At 38.5% G+C, this 26,029-nt stretch overlaps 1 protein-coding gene across 1 annotated transcript in view; it reads right to left on the minus strand.

Annotated features, from left to right (window-relative positions):
* Positions 1-255: 255 nt before the first annotated feature.
* crhr1 (corticotropin releasing hormone receptor 1) overlaps positions 256-26,029 on the minus strand; it is a 96,410-nt gene continuing 70,636 nt past the window's right edge. Inside the window, exons 7-14 of the mRNA XM_028985932.1 lie at positions 23,545-23,665; positions 17,395-17,548; positions 16,194-16,254; positions 14,637-14,709; positions 13,693-13,778; positions 10,721-10,856; positions 9,671-9,712; positions 256-5,535 (exon numbers count right to left, since the gene is read on the minus strand). Coding sequence (XP_028841765.1) covers positions 5,395-5,535; positions 9,671-9,712; positions 10,721-10,856; positions 13,693-13,778; positions 14,637-14,709; positions 16,194-16,254; positions 17,395-17,548; positions 23,545-23,665 — 814 coding nt within the window. The 3' untranslated portion in view covers positions 256-5,394. The remainder of the gene's footprint in view (positions 5,536-9,670; positions 9,713-10,720; positions 10,857-13,692; positions 13,779-14,636; positions 14,710-16,193; positions 16,255-17,394; positions 17,549-23,544; positions 23,666-26,029) is intronic.

Genomic DNA, 26,029 nt, shown 5'->3' on the forward strand with positions numbered 1-26,029 from the left:
TGAAGCTGAAAAAACACAACAGAGAAGTGTAGCAGTGAAGTGTATGCAAATGTGATCTCAAAGACTTTTTAAAAGAAAAAGAAACATTTTAATAATACGCCTTTGCTTTGTAGAATTTATATATATATTTATATATATTTAGGGTTTCTTTTACAAATTATGTACAACTGTTCAACTTTGTCCAACTTCAAACATGTAGAAAAAGAGAGAGATCAAAAGAAACACAAGTAAAAATAAAAGAGATAAACAAAGGGATGAAAGAAACATTTTATCAGATTGTCCCACATAACCACAAGAGCCAACTTAACAACAACAACAACAAAAAACCCATTGATAATTATCTCTTTGTCCCACAGCATCTCTAGCTTTCTTCATTAGACCCGTTGTGTACGTAGTCTGGTTTGTTATGTAAAGCAGGTTTTTATTTGAATCGTACACTGCACCGCATGGGCATGTATACGTCTTTAATAGGTGATATTAAATGTTCTTTTTTAAATAACGTGATAAATATAAAAGGATGTGCCTTAAGATATTTAAATAAATAATGTTTTTTTCTTCTTCTTTTTGTTTAAAATACATTCACGACACAGACAAACACAACAGAAATACCCGAGAAAGATCACTTCTTGACATCATAATTGTAACTACTGTTACACGGGGGGGTGGGGGGGGGTGGGGGGGGATCACAACTGTCCTCCACTTATACAGACAAGAAAGTAAAAACAAAGACGTGAAAAAGAAAATAGTTTAAAAAGAGGTAGGTTAAAAAGAAACCAGAACATAGTTGCTGTGGATAGTAAAGTGTGTTTGCCCATTTAGAAAAATATCCCAGTGATTTTGGCCACTTTTCAGAATAGTGACAATGCTGCCACGAGTTCGCCCCAAAATGAGCAAGTGCGTGTAATGGCTCGGTTATTCAGATGCCAAAATGCAGTCTTGTATGAGAAATGACACTTGACCCAGTTCCTGCATGTACACTGGTGAAAGCTTGTGAACGTTTTGTTTTCATTATTTTGCACAGGAGAAAAATAATAGGGTGAGATGTCAGACATTTAATGGTCGTGTTTTGAATGGGCAAACTTAAGAGAAGCTCTTGAACTTGCCTTTTCTTCTAATGACTCCAACAACTGCTGTGATTCTAAATTTGTCCACTTTATAAAAAAAAAAAAAAAGATGCTTCGGTCTCAGAGTGCCAGAGGCTTTGCTAGACACTAATGACTACAGATATAGCATCAAAATATGGTGGCTGGGGGACAGAGAGAGAAGAAAATGGTGAAGAAAGATGAAATGGCTTTCAAGTGTTCACCTTCTATCCTACACAGTACCTAGTTTTCTTTAGCGCAAACATTTAAATCAACTGGAAACTACCAAAACATTTTCACCATGCCATACTGTGCAAGAAAACTTGGGAAAACGAAGGGATTAAGGAAAGAAAGAAATCACGGCATTTAACTTGATCTACCCAGGGAGAGTGAAGGACATTTTCTACTTTCATTGGCAGAAGCAATGAATTTTATTTCACCTCAACAGCGTCACGGACCAAGACATAATGAAAAGAGTGAATTAAAAGAGGGAATTATCCAGGCTTCAGATTGAAATCTGATTCTCATCTCTTGGTGACATGGCTGAAAATTGAGATCTCTTTAAACTTTATTGTGCACTTATTTGTTATATGACATGAAATAAAGTGATGTATATTGCTAAATCATTAGCTGAAATCTGATTAAACAATTCCCAATGTTGGAAAAATATGATTCCTTTGGTAAATACTGCTGTGGACCATGTACAGATATATAACATTACACAGTAATTTCTGTCTTTTTCTTGTATTTCATGGGTTGTAGAAGGAAAGATGACCTTGACAAGGACCTAATTACAAAGCTAGAATGGCTGCGCTGCATCAATGACACCATTCTAACACCACTGAGGTCCCCACGCACCGCTCCCTCTGCACCTTTCATGGCAGCCACTGCTCATAAAGGGTGCTGGGTTAAATGCAGGGGACACATTTTGCTGTGTGCAACATGTGCTGTGGTATGCTGTGTATCACAATGGCAAAAACAGTCACTTTCACGTCAGATGATGTGCATCAGGATGCGCTATGGGATAAAGGCAATCCAGTGGAGACAGAGTGCTGTTCTGGGCCAACAGTTCATGCTGTTGACTTGACCTCCAAGGTCCAACCAATCAGTCCAATCAATCTGACCTCTGAAAACCCTTGGTACCAGATACCACAGTACATCACTGCAATAATGTTTTGGCTGAATAAAGAGCCAAACAGCTGACCTGGAAGGATGGACGCTTTTATGGAATAAGTAGTGTTATATGCACTGGCTTCCTAGAAAACCAACGATTAAGCATTCTTTGCCTAAGCAAAGACATTCATCCTTCCCTCAGCCCCTCGAGTGATAACTCTTAACTTGTACTGGCAAATATATTGTTCTGACAGCTCCACAAAACACCTTTTCATCTAGCCAGGGTTATTCTTCACATGCACTTTCATGGAGATGACAAAAGCAATTCTGCTGCACGTGTGCATAAGTATAATCTTTGCTCCTATCTGTCCCTGCACAGTTCTGGTGCCTCTGCCGCCAATAACAAAGCCAATAAGATCCATTTCATCTGCCAACTGCTGACTGATCAAAGATTCAGGAGGGGAGGAATGAGACATGATATGCTTTAATAAAAGCATGACTACACATTTTACTTCATCTGGCTGCAAAACGATCTCTGGTAGCCGTGACAGGAAAGTTACGCGAATTTCAAACTGCCAACAACAAAAACAGTGTGCACCATTGATCCTATGTTTCATTTGGCTGCTTGGGGTGGATCATTAAAAGCATCAGAACCCTTGTTAAGATGTCAGTGCTAATAACTCACCATCCCTGACAACAAATCCTGGAATATTCTTATATGCGAGTGAAATTAAAATGCGGGTTGAGAAAACGGGGCCTTTTCCAACAAGAGCACAGAGGCCGTATTCTATCTGTAGGCAGAAGGCACCAGGGGTCACCCAGGGACGGACACACAACATTGTCCCTGTTTCTGTCACTTGCAACTTTGTTAAAATGCTTGTTGCATTGCACAGTTACATTTTGTCCCCCCCTTAATGTGAAAGCCCTCTGCTTTCAACCAAACCGGTTGCGGCTTTCCAGCAGTCAGCTTTAATTATCGAAGGAAGGGAGGAACAGAACACAGATCTTTTGTATGAAAGGAAGTTTCTGGCAGCGGTCACGTCCCCTCTGCGTCCTCGCCGGTGCTCTTACTAGAATTGTGACATTTCCAAAATTGCCAGTTGACTCGTGGCTCAATCCTAGAGGCAACGTGCAAGAGAGACGCAAGCTGACGTTATTCAGGGGGCGACGGAGACACACTTCTCTCCTCAAACACCATGTCGCATCAATGCAAGCTTTCTTCGCTTCTAATAGAGAGTATTCAGAGGCACACACCAAGCATGTAAACATGAGTAAAGCTAATCAAAAGAAAATAAATAATAATAAAGGACATTTATTTATATGCATTAGTTAGTACCTAGTTGCACTCCTATGCACTACAGCATACATACTAATTTGCATACATAATGCAGCAGCCCAATCTAAAACACATCTTATCTACTCATCAGGACATAATAAAGCCATTTACGCATGGCCATATGATATATGTAAAAGCATTGGATGAGAAAATGTATTTTGCCTCCTTCTAAGCAATATTCAAGTAGGTAATATGATTTCTTTATGTTCTACACTATTTTGTGGCTCAGGATTAGCATGGAATTGAAAGATCATCAACCATAGTTTATTATCATCATCGTCATTATTATTATTATTATTATTATTATTAATACTAAGCTTTAATTGAATGGCCCACCTCAGGTTTTACTGAGATCTAAATGCTAGACTAGTAGTCATAGTGAAGAGCCTACAGTCATGCTATAAGTGTAATGAATACAAAGCAGACTAAAATATAAGTATAGTAATACTGCAACACTACAGTGCTATTGTGTATGAAATTCAGACAGAGAACATTGAATAAAATATATAAAATATTTCAGAATTGTCCTTTCTGTGGTACACTTAACAATCATAGCCATGGCTATTGTCATTTCCCACCTCATGTCTTTCGGAAATTTGGCTTGTTTGTTAAAATAAGAGATATATGATAAATAATACAAAATAAAAATACTGTGGATTTTTCTCTGTGATAGCATACTGCTGGTAATTGAACAAAAGTGCATTTCAAAAAACAATAATGCGAACGATAATTAAAATACATTCAATTGCCCGTTTGGCTGAGAAGCTTAAAAACCTTACGTAACTGGAATATTCATTTTTGTCTCGTGTGATAAGCTCCTTAAGTAACTACGTGTGAGATTGTGTAACATATTATTATGTGCCTCCGAAACCCTCAGCCTTGTGAGGCTTAGAGAAATCGACGAATGTCACAGCTTCACTCCTCCTCCTCTCGTATCTGGCTATCTCAGCAAGGGAGTTAATGTACCAGGATAGGCAAGGATTAAAGACAGAGGCAAAGATGCTGAACTACTTTGAACCAGAAAACACAATTAGAGCAGCCGGCTTCCTCAAAGACAGACTTCCTCAAAGACAAAGAGGGGTCTGGGCCTCAAGGAAGGAGCAATATCAGTGACTTTCAGTATTTCGGTGCTTGCTCACACTCATGGCTGCTGGTAAATGTCAGATTTATCAAAATCTTTTACAAAAACCACATGTGGCCATTAAAATATATACCCTCTATGCCAAATATGCCACAAGCAAATGGAAATATTTGGAAGATGGAAAAACAATGGTGATGGAGGAGGTTAGAGGGCAGAAACCTGGACGTCCCGGACAAAGGTGCTCATTGGTTTAGAGGGTCAACACACAAAAATGACATTAAGCTGATCACAGCTTCATGTTCTCACTCTCCCTGTTACTGGCTTTGTATTCTCAGGATTGTGAACCTCGCCAGGATTGTGAAATTTGTCAATGTTCAGCCAATGAGAATCCCAGGAAAATGAAAGCAGGTAACCGAGCGTTTGATCACAGACACTTCACGAGCTGTATGAATGCTCCCCTGCTGAACTTGTATTTGGAGACACTCCGTTTTTTTGGACTCCTGCAATCTCTGACTGGCTGATTAAATCCATAAATCAAGATGAACAGCGCATTCTCCCGGCAGAAAAAAATTCAGTCCAGCGGAGAGAAGGATGGATCTTCTTCACTGTCTTGTCCACATTGTGTCCTACTTTACAGGTAAAAGTTGATCATAAAATCCATACCCTGTTTTGACCTCAGTTTTTGTTCCCTGTTTTATATAGGCAGAGCAGAGAGTACACGTGACCGGGTTGGCAGGAGGTGAACAGCGCAGGGCGAGTCGAAATGGTGTGACCCGAAGCCTTCATACCGCCGATGACTGCTTAATACTGTGAAAGCTGACACGGGTTGGGGAGGTGGGGATGGACATGGCGCGTGCCACTCGTGCTCGGATGGAGTGCTTGTCCTGCCAGCGATGCCAACGTTTTCGAACCGCAGAGCGTACCTGAAAACAGAACACAGGAATTATGTTTTGTTTAAATTATTTAATTTACACAATGGAACTGGAGAAGTGGACTACAGGACATCCAACTGAAATACCAACAGAGGGTATTAATATATGAATTAATGCAGTATAGACTACACTGAAAAAGAAAACCAAAGCAATGTGCAACTTCTTCTACTATACACTATACACAATACACTACACACAAAGGAGCACTATTTTCAATGCATGGGGCTTGTTTGCTAGTGTAGAAATCCTCAGATTTATTTATCTGTATCTTGAAGAACAGAAACTAACTACCTTTCATGATCTTTAATCACATTTTCATAAAAAGAGTTCAAAATGGGCGGAGCCTGATGACTGCGCTCTCCCTCGCGCAGTCCCTTGGAGATGGTTTAAACCTGGGTCCCTGCCAACACATAACATTTTTAAAGATTCTGTTTCTTTAGCCCTTTATTTATGCCTACTGAGCATGTCTTGACTTTACACTAGCGAACAAGCCCCGCGCGTACTATGTGCCAGTTTGAAAATAGTGCTCAGTAATGTATAAAAAAACAGCATGAGAACTACGTACATAAATCTAACACAGAATATGGAGAGGATGTACGATATATATAAGAGAATGCAGATAGTGCAGTGAAATGCTCAAAACGTTATTAAAGTTATTGAATGTAGTGAAAAGTACAGAGCATAATTAATCTGTAGACTGGAGTTATTTAAAGTTCTGTTTTGCAGTCACGATTAATGGAACAGTGCAGCAGAGAACTGCGGCTGAAAAGGACAGTGCGTAATGAAGAATACGTTTGGGAAAGAGCTTTACTGCTGCAGGAATCACATGACCTCTTTCAGCTTTAGATACATTTTTTTATTGCATCTAGTAAGTTAAGAATGACAGGACTTTTCACAGGCTGTCACTTTTTAATGCAACATCAGAAAACATTAATGTGATGTGAATTCTAGCACACTGTTTTATGCATCAGTTGTTTTTAATTGAAAGCACAGAGCGGCTACTTTTTCGTGTTCAGCTGACCTTGTTCTGATGTCTCATCACCAACAGGATTTATAAGTCAGTTCTTTTTCTCATACTTGACCTTTATTGTTAAAACCTGAGGCTATGGGTGTGGCCACCATAAAACCCTTCATTACAGCTGAGGTTGGGAGCCGCAGCATACTGAGTGTTTGTTATCTGAACACTATACATCTTAATTCCAAAAAACATGTTAGTTGCATGTTGATTTTACACACCGCCATCTGCACACCATACCTGGTTGTTATTCTATTCCAGATGCTGCACACTAAATTGCACTAAAGTGTAACTGTAACTATTTCTCCTGTCGTTTCACTCCCACCACTGTTTACGTCTAAATTGGGGATTACTGCAGCAGAACAACGTTATTGTATTTCACAAACGCATATGTGAAGCCAAAAAAGAAAAAGCTAAATATCACAGGCAGCAATGCAAAATCCAGACTGTGCAAAATGCACATTTACTTGGAGGAACTTAGATAGGCTTATGCTTTTCAACAGCATTCATAATTGTGTCGTGCAGCCCAATCTTGGCAGATATGCGTTCAGGAAAGCACTTGTTTGTCTTCACAACGCATCATAATTGTTACTTTTTGCCTTCAAGCTCAGTAGATCTTCCGAATATCCATTTGTAAAAATGTACAACAATGGGCTGAACACACACAGGCAAAAATCTCCTAAAACGAAAGAAAAACAGCCTCCAGCAGCACTGGATACACAATAGTGTATTAAGGTATTCCTCAAATAGCATATGTGGGTAGAATAAAATGCTTTAGATGCAGGACAAAATGTTGTGGAGTATGTTTGTATGTATGTGTGTATGATGGGAAAGGTGAAAAGCAAATATTTACTGTCTTCCTTGCTATTTCATACCTGTAATTTGTTCTATATGTTTGTGTGACATCAATGTGAAATGTTGTCAGTATCTGGAGACAATGAGATACAAAATATTCTAGTTAACTTATATAACTTGAATACTGATAAGCTGTTGCATCTTACAAGTTGATGGATAAAGCAATGGATTAATGAAAATGCACAAACTGCAAACCAAATAAGTTTTAGAACTATGTCAAGCATGCTTTTGGATTGTACTTTTGTGTATTGAAATCACATTGCTTTCTTGCTATGGATGTGTAGATCAGTAGATGATAGAAGAATGCAGTCTCCTTCAGTAAGGGCAACCTTGTAAAAAATGTAATACAACCAAGGGGCTGCTGGTTCAAGTAAGACTTTAATTTAATCAATGGCTATTGCTCAGCATAGTATTCAAGCTCTTGAGCCTACCTTTCTCAGCAAATCGATAGGATGAATGTATCCATAAAACACTGAAACTTCACTTCTGCTTTCTTCGCCTCCAGTGTGTCTCGGCCCAGAATGGGAGCAGCAATGTGTCAATGTTGCATGCCAATATTTCTCTCTAGGATGCCTGTCAGTATTCTACTGTTTTGCATTCAAAATGTAAGTCTTTGACTCTATGCCACAATGGACAGATGTGCATTTTAGGACCTCATGTGATTTTGTTTCTCAAATGGCTGGTTTTATATCAGCAATGGACCTGTTTGTCGAAGAAATCAGACAAACTGGAACTCACACAAAGCCCTGTGTTGATGTGAGTGAAAAGTGCAGATTTATCTGGGGCTGGATTGTTGGAGATTATGAAACTGTATGTGTAATAAACCTCCATTGCTTATGTGGTGATAGTGGATGTGTTCTGATAGGCTACTGGAAAGTTGTAATCCAGTGGGATTTGAGTCTTTCAATCTGCTCAAAGACACTGTTCATAGAAACACTTGCAGAAATACAGCAGAAATAAAACCTTATTTACCCATTTGCTGTTCATTCTAGACAAACATGAACAAGGCTAAAGAAGTTTGGGGTGCTACAGTGTTAATATTTAAGGCTGAATAAAGCATACAAATATAAAGATATATTTTATATATAATATAAAGAAATATAAAACTCAAGTAGGCAAAAATGCAATACTGGAAGAATATGATATTTTAGTCTTGAGAAAAAAGTAGGGTCAGAGTCATCTGATATTTTGGACGATACAGAATGTTTTCTAACCAATTTAAGTTTTACTTGCAGGAGAGTATTGTTACATAATTTCCTTGTGAAAATTAGAAGACTTACTTCCCTATTTCCTTTGCAATTGGCAAGAATTGGCTGTGACCTTTAATCTGTTGGTTATCTGTTTAATTAGCTCCGGTGCTGAAAAATGTATAAGACTATAAGAGTATAAGACTTGCATAGATTTAGAAAATTGTCAGTTTAAACAATCTATAGTATTATTTCATTGCTTTTAAAAGAGGTACTCCCCACGCCCCAAAATTCCAACAACGAATTCTGCTATCACAGAATTTAAACTCTATGACTAATGTTCTTACTAACCTTTGACCTTCATTGGGAATTTATGTCTGCATAATAGTAACAGGGCACTCTCAGATCTTTTATAGTCCCCTGTCCCCCCTTTTTTTCTGTTTTGGCAATCAGTTAGTTCCTCACATAATCTTTCCATATAACCATGCATCCCCCAGAGGTAACGTAAGTCCACCTATCATTTTTCAGCCTTTGCCCTTTCAGTTTAACCCTGAATGATAATGGGTTTTTACTTCATTGCGCCCTACTAATGCATGCCTATTCGCACACATATCCCCAGAGACATTACCAGACTCTTCATAGGTTTTCTTTATTCTACATTTCCAAATGCTGTTCTTTAGAAAGGGCATGTAATACAAGCCAGATTTAGCCCTCAACTTGATGAATATTTTATGATGGGGCCAATTTTATAGCCTGTGTGCCTTCAGGGGAGATAGAACCAGCGACAGTAGATCAGTGTGACCCTATTGATCTTTATGGTGCAGCATTTGTAATCTGCATGGCCCAAATTACTTGGGCTGCTTGCCTTGCAGTTCAAAAGGGACCCACATATCACTTTAAGGACATTTTTAGCTCAGCAGAGAGGGGCACATTTCCAGTTTTGTCAGACTGGCAAAGGCGATGCAGATGGGGAAATGAAGGTGAAAGAGACACGGGAGGGGGAGAAACAGAGAAAGCCAAAGGTGCATGACTGGGTGGGGAACCATGGGAGAATCAGGAATCTGCTTACCTCACTGTTTAGGAAGCAGTAAAACACAGACACAAAGAAGCCCTGGGAAAAAGAGAGAGAAAATGAAGGCTTGAGTTATTGTTTTGTTGTTTGGTTTTTATTGTTTTTAAGTCTCTGGGCTCCCCAATTCTTATTCCTCTTTCATGGTACATATAATGTTTACCGCCACCCTTTCTTTTTTCTCATGCCAAGGTTGCAGTCTGCCCACAGCAAGTCACTGATATGCAGATTCATTTAAGCATTTACAATTATTTACAGTTAGTGATTAATAGTATAATAATATCAATTGTTACATTTGTAGTTCTGAAAGTGTATTCCTTTTATGTGCCTACTAGAGCTATCTAAGAAACATTTAATAAAATGCTTGATAAATAAGTTCTAAATGCCACTCTGTGGCATGCCAGGAATTTCTGCAATTATAGTTAATATTTGCAGCTGCTTTAAATGTAATGATTTTATTATTTTTAATATCCTCAAGTATTAGTTACATTTACAGTGGATGACAGTAAATAATAAATTATATTCACATTAGGAATAAAATCGCCTAATGTGCAAACTGGTTAAATAGACCCATTGTCAGGATTGACTGCAGCTGTGCTCAACACCGGTGGCCAATCCTGACAGCGCTTAAATGCCGGATGTTTCCGCCCCTTCCAGGTCTCCGGCATTTTCGTGAACTTCAGTTGGAAACAGTGTGCATGTTTGTAATTTGAGTTCTGGCAATCGCCACACGCCTACGGGTTAGTTTGTGTTTTTTATTTAAGTTAAATCGTTTTCGGCCACCGCGCCAGTCTTTATTTGTGTTTATTTAATAATAAAAACCCCTTCCCAACATGTCAGACCTCTGCGCTTCCTTCCCCCGTAAATCCGTAGTCGTGACACCCATACCTAATATTTTCTGATGTGGTACTCAGCGACATGAGAATTTTTTTTCTCATTCACAAGCAACCACCAAAATTTCAATGAAAAAATATAAATGACACAGTACCTCACACAACTGCACAACCTGCAGTTTCTACCATGAGAAGCAATGGAGCAAAGAAAACACACCTGGAAGGATTCAAGGAATGAGTTGAAGTAGATGAAAACAATCTGGGAGATTTCGTCCTCGCCAGGATTTACGAAGAACAGCATATACGTGATTCCCAGCAGAGGCAGCAAGACCAGTGTGGCTTTTACTGCTTTTCTGCGGGGCAAAAACACAGAACATTTAAACTCAGAAACACTCAGCTGTTGCTGATTCAGCTATGGACTAATACACCACATTAATGATCATTTTTATTGTTTTATAAAAACATACTTATTTCAACACTGCATGCATATTTCATATATTCTAGTGTAAAGTCTGAACCAATAATCAATGTAAATGTATTAAATGTGCAATACATCTTTTTCATATGCTCAGGAACAGATCAAATTTGCCAGTAAATTCAATTATTATATAATGCCCAAAGGGATGATGTAACATTTCTTTTTTTATACACGATTTGCTTTGTTTTATATTCATAGAAGGCCCTCCATTAATAACATCTCTGAGAATGAGGGAGAGAAGTGAAAAGTTTAATATAAATTCTAAATGCAAAAAAGCACCACCAAGCCAGCCATTCGGACCAGCCATTTGGCAGCAACATTCATGCCCACAAATTTGAGGTAAAATTGTTATCACTTCTTATCACATAAAATCAAAGAGAGATATAGTCAACACTGAAGTTAGAAATGTGTTTATTGAAATTAACTTAAAATTCCTTTGATTCCTTTTGTTTGTCTTTGGTCCTGTGATGTCTGGAGACAACATGAAGGTGATATGATTGGGGCAATGGTGGCCTATTGGTTAAGGAAGTGGCCCTGTAATCAGAAGGTTGCCGCTTTGAATCCTGATCTGCCATGGTGCAACTGAGGTGCCACTGAGCAAAGCACCATCCCCACACACTGCTCCCTGGGCGTCTGTCATGCTGCCCACTCACTGCTCAATATGGGTTAAAAGCAGAGGACACATTTCGATGTGTGCTGTGATGCAGTGTATCTGACAATGTAATGATAATCACTTCACTTTTACTTTCACTTTATTTCATAAAATCTATGGCGCTCATCTGTATGTTAACTACTAGCCAGCTCCATTCAGTGGGACTTCTTGTAAAACATCTAAAAAAACAAAACAAAGAAATTTGACCTGAAAATCAATGGTGTAATGAAAATGAACATTGTTGAGAAGAAACATAGTTCCCTCATTTAAAGCCCTATGATTTCTGTGATGTGAAAAACATGAACAGAATCAATTGTGAAATATGAAATTGCATATAATTCGTGTTTATGGCTGATGCAGGCCACTACTGCTGCAGGTGGGACTTTCGCACACAAAAATGAAATGTAATCATGCGATCAGCTATGGAGAAGTTCTGGAGGCTCTAGGCCAAACCTCTGAGCAACAGTTCAGTGTCGAACCCATACTTGCCCGATTGGTTCTGCCGGTGCAATGGCTCACTGTAACATTGATGTCCTCCAAAAAATTACAGTATTAGTGCTAAGTTTAGAGTTGAACAATTCCCAAATGATTTTTTATAAATAAGAAGAATAACATTTTTTTAAGTACATATGTGATGACCACTTACAGTCATATCAGAAACAGATAATAGAAGCAGAGCGAGCCGCTCCACCAGCAAACTCTTGCAAACAAATCAGCTGATTCAAAACGTGATTTTATTAACATGGTTCCAGTTCATTATGCAAGAGGGCAGAACATTTTTGATTCATATTGCATTTGTTCTTTTTTCCCATCCACTCCATAATCACACAGTTTTCAGGTGAATAAATATGTTTATAACAGAAAATATGGAATTCAGAAGAATTAAAATGGAAAAACATAATTAAGGAAAAGATAAAACAGAATTTAGGAATTCATAGAGCCTTACTTATAATCATTCCAGTGATCTCTGCAATATGCAGGGCTGTGTAAAATCTTTAATGAAGCTCATGGAAGTGTATGACAAGGGTGCCATGTTTCCTTGGCAACAACACACAGGTGAATCTCAGTATGAGCTCAGCTTGATGTATAGTCTGTGTCCTTAACAGGTATGTTTATAATGAAGATATCTTGTTAGAAGTGTATCATAAAATCTTAAAGGATTAAAAAATGTTGTTTCCTGTTTTAATTTTTTTGAAAGGTCGCATTTAAATGAATGGCAGGAGAAAACAGATGAGGAAAAAACAACACCAGGATGCGAGCAGATGTGAGCGCAGAGATGAAGTGATAGATTGCAGTCTTAATAAAATTACCACATGAGAGCACCACGGCACAGAGTAAGAATTGTGGCTGTCAAATCATCCAATTAAATTAGATAGCGGCAGAATCTAATGATCAGTTTCAAATTACAGATTCCGCATGATGAGAGCAGAGCAGCAGGACCTGTTAAATATTAGGTGAAATTTGGGCTTGTTGGTTGCAGCAGTCAAATTTTCACCAATTTGCTCTCAATGGGTATCTCCTGCTGGTTATAAATAAACATAAAATGTTGATACCAAAGATATAATCAAAAACTTGTCTGTGGTCACATCATTGTGAACTTCCTTGAATGTATGACTTACATAGGATAGATCAAGGGTGGGGAGACTTTTAAGGTCAGGGACCACATTAACTTTTAAAATTTGTACAAATAGTACAAAGCTCTTGTACAAAACTCTTATTCGTGCCATAATGAGCATTATTCAGCTCTTTTACCTATGTCATTTATATCATAAAGTCATAATTATGACTTTATTTAATCAATTCTGTACCAATCCTTGTTGGGACAGATTAAAAAGACCAACAGGCTGGATGTGGCCCATGGGCCATAGTTTGCCCACCCCTGGGATAGAGTAATGGCGCTTTTTTTAACCTGGCAATAAGGATCAAGCTTGTTTGTTAGGGTAATGTTAGAAATTATGGAAATGATTTAAACCTGTGCTTGTTTAATTTTTTTATTGATGTAAATCCTTTAACTTCAGTTCCAAAAACCCACATGCATTCACCAACCTCCTTCTCTCACCTGTACTGGATTGTTTCTGATGTAGTAGAGGCCCTCAGCTTGGTCATTAGTATTCTCACTATGTTGAACAGGAAAATGAAGTTGATCTAAAGAGAACGAAAAGAACAACACTGTAAAGGAGATGAGAAAGAGTTGCAGAGAACAAAGACATTGCTCAGATCCACACCCCCAAGAACTTAACAAAAATAAAAAAATGTTCTGCTGCTCTGCAAAGTATTTTTAATAATAAAATTAAAGTGCTAATTTTAAGCTCCATAGATCCCTCAATGAGGAAGCCATCAACGGCTTAGGGATGAGAGCCAGTTAAAGACCCTCCCTCTATTATCCAACATTTAATATTTCTGACCATGCAACTTACAATGCTTTAAAGAAATCCATGGCAATGCTAATTAGAGGATCTATGGTCCAACATACATTATACACAGAAGAGCAGCACTGATCTTAATCTGTTTCTACACCATACATTACTTGTTATCATTGCCTATTAGTAGGTTCATTAACCAAATCACTTAGTTTAATGAGGGCAAAGGATGAGCCACACTGAAACAGTAAAGCCAAATGCTGTAGGCTGAGCGAAAGTGATCACTGATTGATTTCAATGGACTTGATTCACTTGATGATGGTTTTAATTAGGAATCACTTTTCAGCAGAACAATTTGTGTTGGGCTAAATGGTTACAACCAAGATCTGTCAACAGGACATTAATGTTGTTCCCAAACTAATAACACATAGTTATTGAATGATGGAAAGAAGCTCTCCCTTCTGATTTCTTTAGTGAGAAAGTGTCTCTACATTATCCATATAAATAGATGAATTGTTACAATACTGGCATAACCAAGGGCACCATAATCACTCTAAATATATTTCAGACACAAATATATGAAAATGTTAATTAAGCACATGATGAGGCCAACAAATCTTTTTTGGTAAGATTGTCATCTCACCAGCAGAACAAGAATCATAGGGCCTTGATATATGTAGTCGGTGTAAACCCCAGCCCTTTTTCCAAACCAGCACCTGCAAAATCACAAAAAAAAAAAATATCAATAAGTTTGTGAGGAAACCCAACCCAGCACACGTAAATGGGGAGGATTGTGTTAGGAATGGCAAAAACTCAGTTGATGAAGTATATTTTAATTACACAAACAAACCTTTATAATCATCAACATTTATAATCATCTACAGGGACACAATGGTAATATATGTGGTCTGAACCTGGTTCATAGATGAGGTTTCTACCACAGATAGCAGCTAGGTGAGGTCTTCAAACCTAGCCCTCCATTCAATGTCTTTGGGTTTAATGCCTTGCAGGCTTCATCTAGTGGTAATTAGCCTTAATCAGCCTTACAAAGAATTATTCAATTTTTTTTTCTTCCTTTTCCATTATGTTATTTCATTTGAATAATGTAAATTATCATGAAAATAAAAACGTATAAAATAATTGATAGTAATTGTTAACTATATTGACTGACTCTTAACTATACATATAACTACGGACTTTTGACAAGTCCTTCCACTGGTAATATGCAAACAATTAATAAAAATATATTAAAAGAAACTTTCAAGTCACCAGTTTTAGTACAAATATGTGTCTTAATCAGTCTCAGCAGTGTAAACTGTACTGTTGTACAGTGTGAAGTGTACAATCAAGACTCATGTAGTCAGACAAATTGCAAAACTTAAACACATAAACAAAAAGTAAATTCAAACAAAGAAATACAGCTGGACTAAACCAAGCTGAAGAGGAAAAAAATTAAGTTGTCCCCCTGGACTGAGATGTACCAGATTTGTTAATGTCTCTGTTCAGTGGGCTAAATAATGAATGCTGTCTGCTGTGTGTGTTTGTGTGTGTCGCTTCAGGGACCATGCCTCCATGGTAGATTGTCTTGTACTGTGAAATAAGTCCTAACAAGCTTGCCAGTCCACCAGTAGAGCTGCTGTCCTTTAACCTGTCCGCTTTTATCCACTGCACACCCACGCCCTCATTAGCCACAACAACAGCAGCCTGTTAACGTGTGAGTGACAGGCCACGGTTTATCGCAGGGCATCCACATTTACGGTTTTAACCTCAGATGGACACCACTAGAGAGTAACAGGAAAAATAAGAAAGTGCAAGAATCTAATGATGCTGCTGAATCTCAGACGGTGCTTTCCGGAGCACGTAACAACTGTGTCTACCCAATGTTCTATTAATAAAACAACTTGATCTTTCAACGTGTTGAGCAGATGTGTATGTGCATGCTGTATCAGATCGTGTTTTTTCTGGTTTGCTTGGGAGCCAAAAGGTTACATATGCACAAGTGTTTCCAGCTAACTGTTTAATGATCCCCAAACGAATGGAGATAATTGGCCATCTTTATTCTTTGCTCAGATGTACGAGGGTGGGAGAAAAAGTGTAAGACAGAGGAAGATTCTGATTCTGTCAGAGCATGCACTACTAATGTCAGAATGATTTAAGAATCCAATTAATTTGTAATTAATCAATCTAAGTAACAACTTACTTTTCATTGTCATAGTACAACTTCCCAATGGCCCATGCAACTATTATAGGAAATGGAATACCTAGGAAAAAAAACATAGATTATTAATGTTCGCAACTTTTTACATATCTGTATCAGATTTTACTAATGAGTCTAATGAGATAAAGTAATCTGGGCCACCTATTTTGGTACCTGTGTACTGTTCAAAACCTACAACCTCTTGAATTCAACATCCATTTTTACAGTACACCTACTTATTTTGAGGGATTTTGAAACAAATTCTACACAAAACAGCGCTAAACATTTTTGTGATTTCAGCTTCACAGTGAAGTTCTAAAGTATATCTAAGCAACAAACTTCAGCTAATGTTGATCTATTACTGATCCAACCATTTAAAGCAGAAATCTAAAAAAAAAGAGAGAATGAGATAGAAGTCTCCAGAAATCTCTGAGCTCCAAACTAATGTTGTTTTCCACCTGCAAGGGGATAAAAGAGTTAGCACAACCACATTTGTTGATAAATACGAATGTATTGGTGGCATAGGGTTTATAGTGGCTTTTAATCTGAGAGTTATTCCTTAGACGTTTAACAGCTGATGAAGAACCCATGCCACATTTTTTGAGAGTGAGCTGCTCTTATCATAAGTAATTACTATTTAATGCTAATAAGGGAGTAGAATACGGGCCAGCCGTTAAACCTGGATCTGGCCCTAGAAATGGCTAATACATTTATAATACACCAATGGAATTGTTGTCCCGTTTTTTTTCTTCATTTCCTCAAGTTGCGTCACTGAAAAAAATTGATGGCCAAATGACCACAACTCTCAACTTGAATAAATCAACAATGGTGGACTATGGAGCTGGATTTGTGCTACAGAATCTGCATAATAATGAGTTGTGCAATTTGCACATAAGTTACATTTTTGTATGCAGACAAGGGCATTTTGGAGCTCATTAGTGTGTGTGTACACTTGAGTGCAAAAATTGACAAGTTGAATTGAAAAGACTATTGTTTTATGGTCATAAAGTGGGCATAAGTGACGGTGTTATGTCATAAACCAAATAATCCATGCACAAATTACGTATATTAAACATTTCATCTGTCCTGTTTTGAGAGACAGTAACTAGCTTCATTTGAATCGTCCAACTTAGTTCATAATGGCATGAGAAACACAATATATACTGCGGCATTAAAGAGAGCAATATTTATGTATTTTACTCACACCACCCAATGCAGATAAACATCCACTTCCTCAGTTTGTCGGTGGAGTACGTGAGCACAATTGCAGTGTGTAAATAGCAGCCCTCCCCAAACATCCAGAAGAAATTTGTCACATGGAAGTAGTTATAGGCTGCGGTGACCAGTCGACACCAGATCTGAGAATGGGGGAAATAAAACAACAAACAATGCAAGGAGGTAACAGCTTCAGAAGCATGACAGCCTATAGAAAGAAAAGTGTAAATTTGTAACTATAAATATAATTTCATAGATTGTAAAGATTTAAATGTAGCACTCAGACTGCAGGCAGAATGCTCAAATCAATGCATCCACCAAATCAAAATGCTCTCGCCAAGAAATGATACATTTACTGCAAATTACATGTAACTGTTAACGGTTTACGGACTGTAACTGTTATACGGACATTTAAAATATAATTGTGCATTCCTTATAGATGAAGCTTTTGCACATTCCTTATAGATGAAGTTTTTTTGCTTTTATATAGGTCTTAAAAGTCACCCAATACTATCTCTGAGGTCTCTTTCCGAAATTCAGCCTTGCTGCAGAATTACATCCAGTTTCAGCCAGTCCCCAGGAAGTGCCGTTTCTGTGCCTGTAGCCTTTAATGCAAATGAGGGGGAGAGAGGCGGGGCGAGGAGGAGAGCGGCCTATGGAAATTACGTCATCAACACCATTCACCAACCAGAATGTTTGGTGCAAATGTTGTGGTGCTTTTTTTTCAGAAAAAAAATTAATTAACTTACTGGTTCTTCAGAGTCATGCATGATGGAACCAAATAAAATACATTCATTTTTACATCCAATCACCAATCTGCAATGTTTTCAAGCCATGACAATCGGTGGAGTTACTTTTGTAGGGGAGGGGTGAGAGATTCCTTGGGCATAAACAGCATGAGAAACGGTAGTTAACTTTTACTCTTATGAAGTCTTAAGTGGCCAAATTCCAGAATCGTCCACCTGAGCTGCCACTCTCTGAATAGCGAAACACAATGGCCAAAGCATGCTTTACACCTATCACAATTCCTAGCTTTCTAGCCACTGCAGGACCATAAACAGGCTAGGGGAACTTGTAATAATGTCAAATAAACTCACAAAGTGAAATTCAAAATATAAAATATATATAATACTTTTCAGACATTTCCGAATTCAAATATTTAAAAACACAGTGCCATGTGATGTGTTTCATAGTGCTTTGGGTATCTTAATTGGTGCCTGTAAATGAAAAGGTTCTTTGACCCACTGGTGCTATGAATTCATGAACTGTTCATGTCAATAAAAATTACACAAAAAGAGAAATGCATCATTAAACAGTCATCATGCAACTCCATTCAGTAACAGGTTCATCAAGCACAGCAGCAAAGAGGGAGACTTCATTTTATTCTGCTTAGAGCTGGTGGCTCTTCAACACAGGGGAGCAGTAATTTGAGTTCATTTATTAACAGTTTAATCGACACACACTCTACATCCCCAGGGCTAGCACTTGGCAAGAAATGGAAGGTAAAAACTGCCCCTGCCTGTCCATTGCAGGGTCAACAAACTCGCCAGGGACACTAATAATGATTCTGACAGACGCTTCCATCCAGAGCCATTTATAATCATCTACAGGGACACAATGGTAATAACCTGGTCTGAACCTGGTTCATAGATGACAATTCTACCACAGATAGCAGCTAGGTGAGGTCTTCAAACCAGGCCTCCATGGTACAAAATGGCATCATTATTTTAAATGTTTTACAAAACAACACAAAAGTGGAGGGGCCACTTTCACCGTTATCACAGATGCTCTGCTCATGTGCGAGCAGCTCCACTTACATTTACATTTAATTTACATTTAAGGCATTTGGCAGACGCCCTTATCCAGAGCGATTTACAATGTGCTTCCTCTGTAGGGAACAGTTCTCTTCTGTTCTACAACCATGGAAAATCCTACCTCTATTATCGCCAGTTTAACACTAATTCTGGTTTGGAAAACTGAACTAAAATGTAAAAGTGGACATGCACCACATGTCACACGAATCGTCTGAAAATGTCTCAATTGACTGTAATAGACCCACTATTCTGAAAGCAGCATCCTAAATCCTTTGATAGTGCTAAAGACTATTACACTATCAGGAAAATGATAGCATTGATTTTTTTGGTCCTGTTTTAGCCCTTAAAAAAATGCAAGCTATTTACATTTCCTCTGCTCAGAGTTGTGAATTGCTTTCCTGGAAATGCTGGGGAAAAGGGCTTTTAGCAGTTTGGCTGCTTCCTGCAAATAGTCCGCCTCACAGCTTTGAGGGAAAAATTGCAAAGTTATCATGCAAAGGTGTCAAGATGTAGAGATTCAAATGAGGTCTGAGGGGAATGTCATTGTGCACAAGAGGTTTGCTGATGTTTACTCCAAATAATACCACAGTTAGTACCAACCTCACACTATGGCTGCAAGGCAATATATTTAATTTAATTATGTAATTACATCTATATTATTGCCTGCTCACTTAAAAAAGGAGAGTAACTATACTGCCAGATCTAGATGTTTTTAATTTAACTATGAAATGATTATAATGCTTATGATTGTGCTCCAAATTGTGATTTATAATGTCATAATCATAATGTTATTTACAAATAGCAGTAAAGAATAAGTTTGTGGTGGCCATAGATCTTTATGCCAAAGTAACTGGATATGATTAATTTTCCTTTATATTGTGTTCAGCTTGCGCAGTAGCTTTATCTACTGTGACACAGTGGATCTATGTATTATGACATTCCATCTTCTATTGTTTTGAATACAACCAACCAGAATACAGAATATCTCATACATATTATGTACAGTACAGGTCAAACGTTTGGACACACCTTCTCATTGAACGTGTTTTCTTTATTTTGACCATTACACATGTGGAGTTATGTACTTAACAAAAAGTGGAGACCTGGCCTCCACAGTCACCGGACTGGAACCCAATCAAGATTGGTGTGAGCTGGACCGCAGAGTGAAGGCAAAGGGGCCAACAAGTGCTAAACACCTCTGGGAACTCCTTCAAGACTGTTGGAAAACCATTTCAGGTGACAACCTCTTGAAGCTCATCGAATTAATGCCAAAAGTGTGAAAAGCAGTAATTTGGAAGAAACTAGAACATACATGTTTTTAGTTATAATTTTGGTTACGTACATAACTCCACATGTGTTCTTTCATAGTTTTGTTGCCTTCAGTGAGAATCTACCAATGTAAATGGTCCTGAAAATAAAGAAAACACATTGAATGAGAAGGTGTGTCCAAACGTTTGGCCTGTACTGTATATATGTGATATAAAATAAAAATAAAAAGAACAATATAACATTTAGTTTCCTGCCTTTTCAACCTTACTCTGGCCTGGACATCCTATCTTTGTCTGCTCCAGCATTTGTCACATCTGTCAAGTTGCACAGACCCATCTTTAGCAACTCAGCTTTTATTCTCTTGCTTTTATATTTTCTGAGTGAAACGAGTGACTTGGAGTGAGCCTAATTCCTAGGAGGACATGGTAAAAGAAGAAAATTTTGTAACATGTACGTGTCCATTTTTAGGAAGTCAGGTAATATCTGCATGTTGTGTATGAAAAAAAAATTGGTGTTCAATCAACACGTTCTGTTTTTTGTGAATGCTGAGTTGAACTAATTATTTGACAAATTATGAATGTGAATGTTAGTGAATGTTATTCGTTGTAGTGAGATTGAATGCTGCACACATTATGGCATGCACATATTATGGCATGCTACATTCATTAACAAGTCAAGTCAATACCTGATCTGTACAGTTTGCCTGAATTGTACTGTATGTGATTATGCGCTATATAAGAAATAAATGTTGTTGTTCTACACATGCATTCTCTAACAAAATACATACACTACTCTGTGGTGGTTAAGGAGACAAAGATGGGGCTATTTTGAAGAATCCAATACATGATACATATTTAGTTTTTTTTCTACCTTCATGAAGACTTTGTTCATCATAGCTATTGTCCTTTTTTATGGCATTTATCAGACGCTCTTATACAGAGCAACTTACAATTAGTAGTTACAGGGACAGTACCCCTGGAGCAATTTAGGGTTAAGTGTCCTGCTCAGGGACACAATGGTAGTAAGTAGGATTTGAAGCTGTGACTCTGTAGTCTTCTGGTTCATAGGCATACCCACTAGGCTACTACCATCCATACTCTACCATGATACCATTGTCATCATCAAAAGTCACTTCATGACACGCTCATTAATATGACTGAATGAGAAGAAATTGTTCAGTATTAGCCTTCAGGAATGTTTTTTATTATTCTTTACATAACCTCGTTTCATAGTCCTTTGTCTTTTGTTCTATAACGTAAAAGACCCAAAATTTTGGCTGGTAGAAAATCTGAAATGGTTCAGACATTAAAGCACAAAGAGAACGGATGCCGTATATTCTGTTTTGGGCAGCTGGTAAAGATTGTGCACCAACACCCACAGTGGATGGTGGTAGCAGTAAAGACCCATCGGCTGATGTCGGTTTTTATGAACATGCAAGAATATACAAGCATAGCAGCAACAGGAACATATTTACATGAACTTGTTCATTTTTTAAATTGAACATATTTAAAAATAATAAGGATTATGATGAAATAGTTACGTGAACTCGTGCATTTGTATGAACTGGCACCATTAGCGATTAAAACCTTTTTGGTTTAAACCTTTAGACTGTAATGATATGGAGCATTTATGTATTTGGATACATTGATAAAAGAGTATTAGGTGTAGTGCAGTTCATCCCAAGTCATAATGAGCAAACTCCTTCCCCTGATTTGGAAATGTCAGCCGAAACATAAGCCCCGTCACACTGAGCAAAACTGACAGCGTAGCCTGGAAGGACCTTTATTGTTTAAGACAGCGGTAAACTTTTTAATAAACGCTGGGATTTCTCGCGCCCTCGCACGTTTTCCCTCAGCAAGAAGTGTCAGGCCCGCAGGGCAGTGTTCGGTCTGCTGACTATTGATTGGCTCGCTCCCCCGTTTTCTCTTCACAATGCTTGGACCATGAGTAAATCAAGTAAAACTAAAAAATAAATAAGTAAACAAACGGCTGAATGCTGCCTCAGGCCTAGACCCCACCTGGCGTGAGGCAACAGGGACAGTACAATCGGGAGAACAGCGTGCTTTTGATTATCCCAAGAATGCCGGGCCACAGGCCTTCCTACTGACGGGCTGCTGATTAATGAATTCTTCAGCCGAGAAAATAAATAATTAAGAGCAGAGGAGCAATGGCTGAGGAGCATGGCTGACTGCTCTTCAGACGTGGACATGCCAACAGAGAGGATAACAGCATTTGTGTGTGACTGACAGGGAAACAACAAGAGTAAGAGAGGGGGAAGGACGTTGAGGCCCATTAGCAGTGAGGCGGTGGACACGATGATATTGCAAAGCTTGTCAGGATTAGACTCCTGCACCCTAAGGAACAGGCACATTTGAGAGTGTGAGAATAACAAAGAAAAAAAAAAAGTACCCGCTGCATTTCTCTGTGCGTATTGTTTTATTTGTCCAACTAGTGCATTTTTCTGTACTTTTCGTGAACATGACACAACTAGAAATGTTTGTCCCAGTGGGGTGATTTAATTGCAATTATGATTTTAGGAGTGGTACCAGATCCACCAAGGTACCACTGAGGTGCCACTGAGCAAAGCACCGTCCCCACACACTGCTCCCCGGGCGCCTGTCATGGCTGCCCACTGCTCACTCAGGGTGAATGGGTTAAATGCAGAGGAAAAATTTCACTGTGTGCACCGTGTGCTGTGCTGCTGTTTATCAAAAGTGACAATCACTTCACTTTAAAAACTTTTAAAACTTTACTTAATGAACCAATTACCCTAGTGGCCAGTATTTATCCAACCAACATATGAGTTTTTAGGACTTAAATTCATTTTTAAGACTCAATTTATACCCATTGCTGCGCACCCATTGTCCAGCTACAGCTACATCTGACATCAGTTCACAAATTGCCAAAATATAAGTATTAGCCGCAGCTAACCCAAACTACTGTAAATACTTAATATAACTTTTGTAATGATCATAATAACATGTTTCCTAAGAGCTGTTGATATGTGAATAGCCTATGTCCAACCATTTGTGTTTGAGTGTGATTGAGACACTCACCACATTACTCTCGTGCACCTCTGGGTTCATGGTGAGCTGAACGACGAACCATGTGGCATTGCGCAGGATGAATGCAGTGATCAGGTTCCAGTGAATGATGTTCCTCAAGCAGCGAATGCTCCTGAGACAGAGAGGGAGAAAGTTGGAGAGTGAGGCTGACAGTATCCAACAGCGATAAGGCAAGTAAGACTGTTTTTGGTACCACACTCATCCTGGCAATCACTATAGGGCCCATCAATAACACTGCAGGAGCTTCAAAACTGCTTCCTCAACAAGACCCTCTGAAGGACGCGCCGTTAACTGTGGCCATGAGCCAGCGGGAGCTTTGCCATAGAGAGTCTTGTGTCTGAAGTCTTACGATGACAAAACATTTCAGCAAAGTCATCAAGCTTCCTGCTTAGGGTAACCAATTCCAGTGCTAATATTTGTTCAGTCCCATTACAAGTCAAGGTTCATTGTGCTGGTCTGCTATCCATTAGCCCCATCCGTCAGCTTTGGAAAATCCTGTGTGCAGGGCAGGCTTTAAACTTCATTGAGCAGAAACAGGAACAAGTTTCGCCTGCAAAGACATTTTCGCCTTTTTGGGTGGCCTGCTTCCTCGTCATGCCTGGGTCATTTATGATGTGGGCCGCGATAGTGTACTATGCAGAGCATGTGGTTCCAATTCAAGGTTCCAGACAATCAGCCGACAGCAATGGAAGGTACGAGGCCAGAACTACATCTGCATCCTGCAGCTTCAGTGCTGACCTTTCTATCTTGCCTCTTCGCTTAACAAATGCAAAAAAAACCCAAAACATCGACATTCTTTCCAATGTCCAAAGTTAAATCAGGTCAGCTGCAGCTCTTGTAGACATAATTTGTCTGGATTAGTCTATTTTTTAGCTGCGGTTTTCGCTGCCACATATTTATCACATTTATTTAATTTGGTTTAATTTTGCATCAAAATGGTACAGCACTACTACTAGTCTGATGGTGGAGAAAAGGTTTAATGTTTCGCAGATTCACCGTACCGTGTAGTAAACCAATGGAATAGCTCATTACCTCTCCTTGAAAAGATGGGGTACAAGATCTATGGCGTATTGCTATTACGATGTTGCGTTTACCTGGGAAATCAGGTGAGGATTTAAAATAAGTAAGCAGATCATTCACGGAAGCACCACTTACAAGGACACATATACAGGACATTATGTAATTAATGTAAAATTTGGGGAAAAATACAATAGTAACTTGCTGATTACTGTAACTTGCTGATTACTTTTATATTAATTGTAAATGTAATCACTGTTAACATTTACAATAAAATCCATACACAGAAACAAAAAAATGGTCTTTCAGCTCTGCTGCTAGAAGATCCACAGCATGTCCTGAGCTAGCAGAATCCATTCCACTGGCGATGCACCTGCTTGTATATGCTGCTTATATAATGTGCTTATTATTAATGTGCCACTGACTTTAGACTTCAAATAAGCACTTTTGGTCTCATAATACAGTTGATGATATATCAAGATTTTTCCTGATTTAAAAATGGTCACATTAATGAACCTATCATAAATTCTTCAGTAGTATTCAGTATTCGGTAATAAAGCTCATTCTGTACTCTGAAACTAGGAATTATCAATAGATGCATGTAAAACAAGAGATCCGATATTATCCTAGGGATCTAATATCAGGCCCAACTAAAATAAACCAAAAGCAGCAGTAAAAAAAGGCTGACTGCAGATGAAAATGTCATCTGTGATCATTTTACTCTTCTTAGAAGGTATGTAAGGTCATAGAAGCTTTTTGTTTTCAGCAGCTGACATATCTGCTCCTAGACTCCCATGCACCTCCTTATATTTATATGCCTTGCCAATTCGGAAACTTTGGAGAACTGGAAAAAAAACTCAATAATTTTGGGGAAAATATATGTGTCAGATTGCTTTGGCATATGACTCGTACCAGGGGGCACTTGGACCTTGGTGCATTTGATTTGGTGCACGCCCAAGTTCGAGCGCTCTGCTCCCACCTGTCTAAACTAAAGGGAATTTTCATGAAACGCACTACACTCAAAAACCATTTCAACATTTATTCATAGGTGCCAGTATCAATGCTAAATTGCTTTTGAAAAATCGATGTTGAAACGTAAGTTTTGACATTGTGACATTTCAGTATATTAAAATATGACTTTTCCGTTCTAAATATTATGAACGCAGAATGGCGCCTATAATGAATCCGGGCTCTGGCTTTGTGTAAGTGAAGTTTGCATGTCCTCCCTGTGTTGGTCTGGATTTCCTCTCTTCTCCAGTTTCCACTGGCCTTCAGAAGGCATGAACATTAGGTGGACTGGCAACTCCAAACGGGCCATATGTATGAGTGTGTAAGTGAATGATGTGTGTGTATGCCCTACAGTAGGCTGGTACCCTGCCCTAGATCAGTCAGAGAGTGCAATTTTGTTAAACATTTATATTAAGAAATGAAATAATCAAAAAACCAATAGCATGAAATG

This window comes from Denticeps clupeoides, chromosome 7 (assembly GCF_900700375.1).
Source record: "Denticeps clupeoides chromosome 7, fDenClu1.1, whole genome shotgun sequence".
Taxonomy (NCBI): domain Eukaryota; kingdom Metazoa; phylum Chordata; class Actinopteri; order Clupeiformes; family Denticipitidae; genus Denticeps; species Denticeps clupeoides.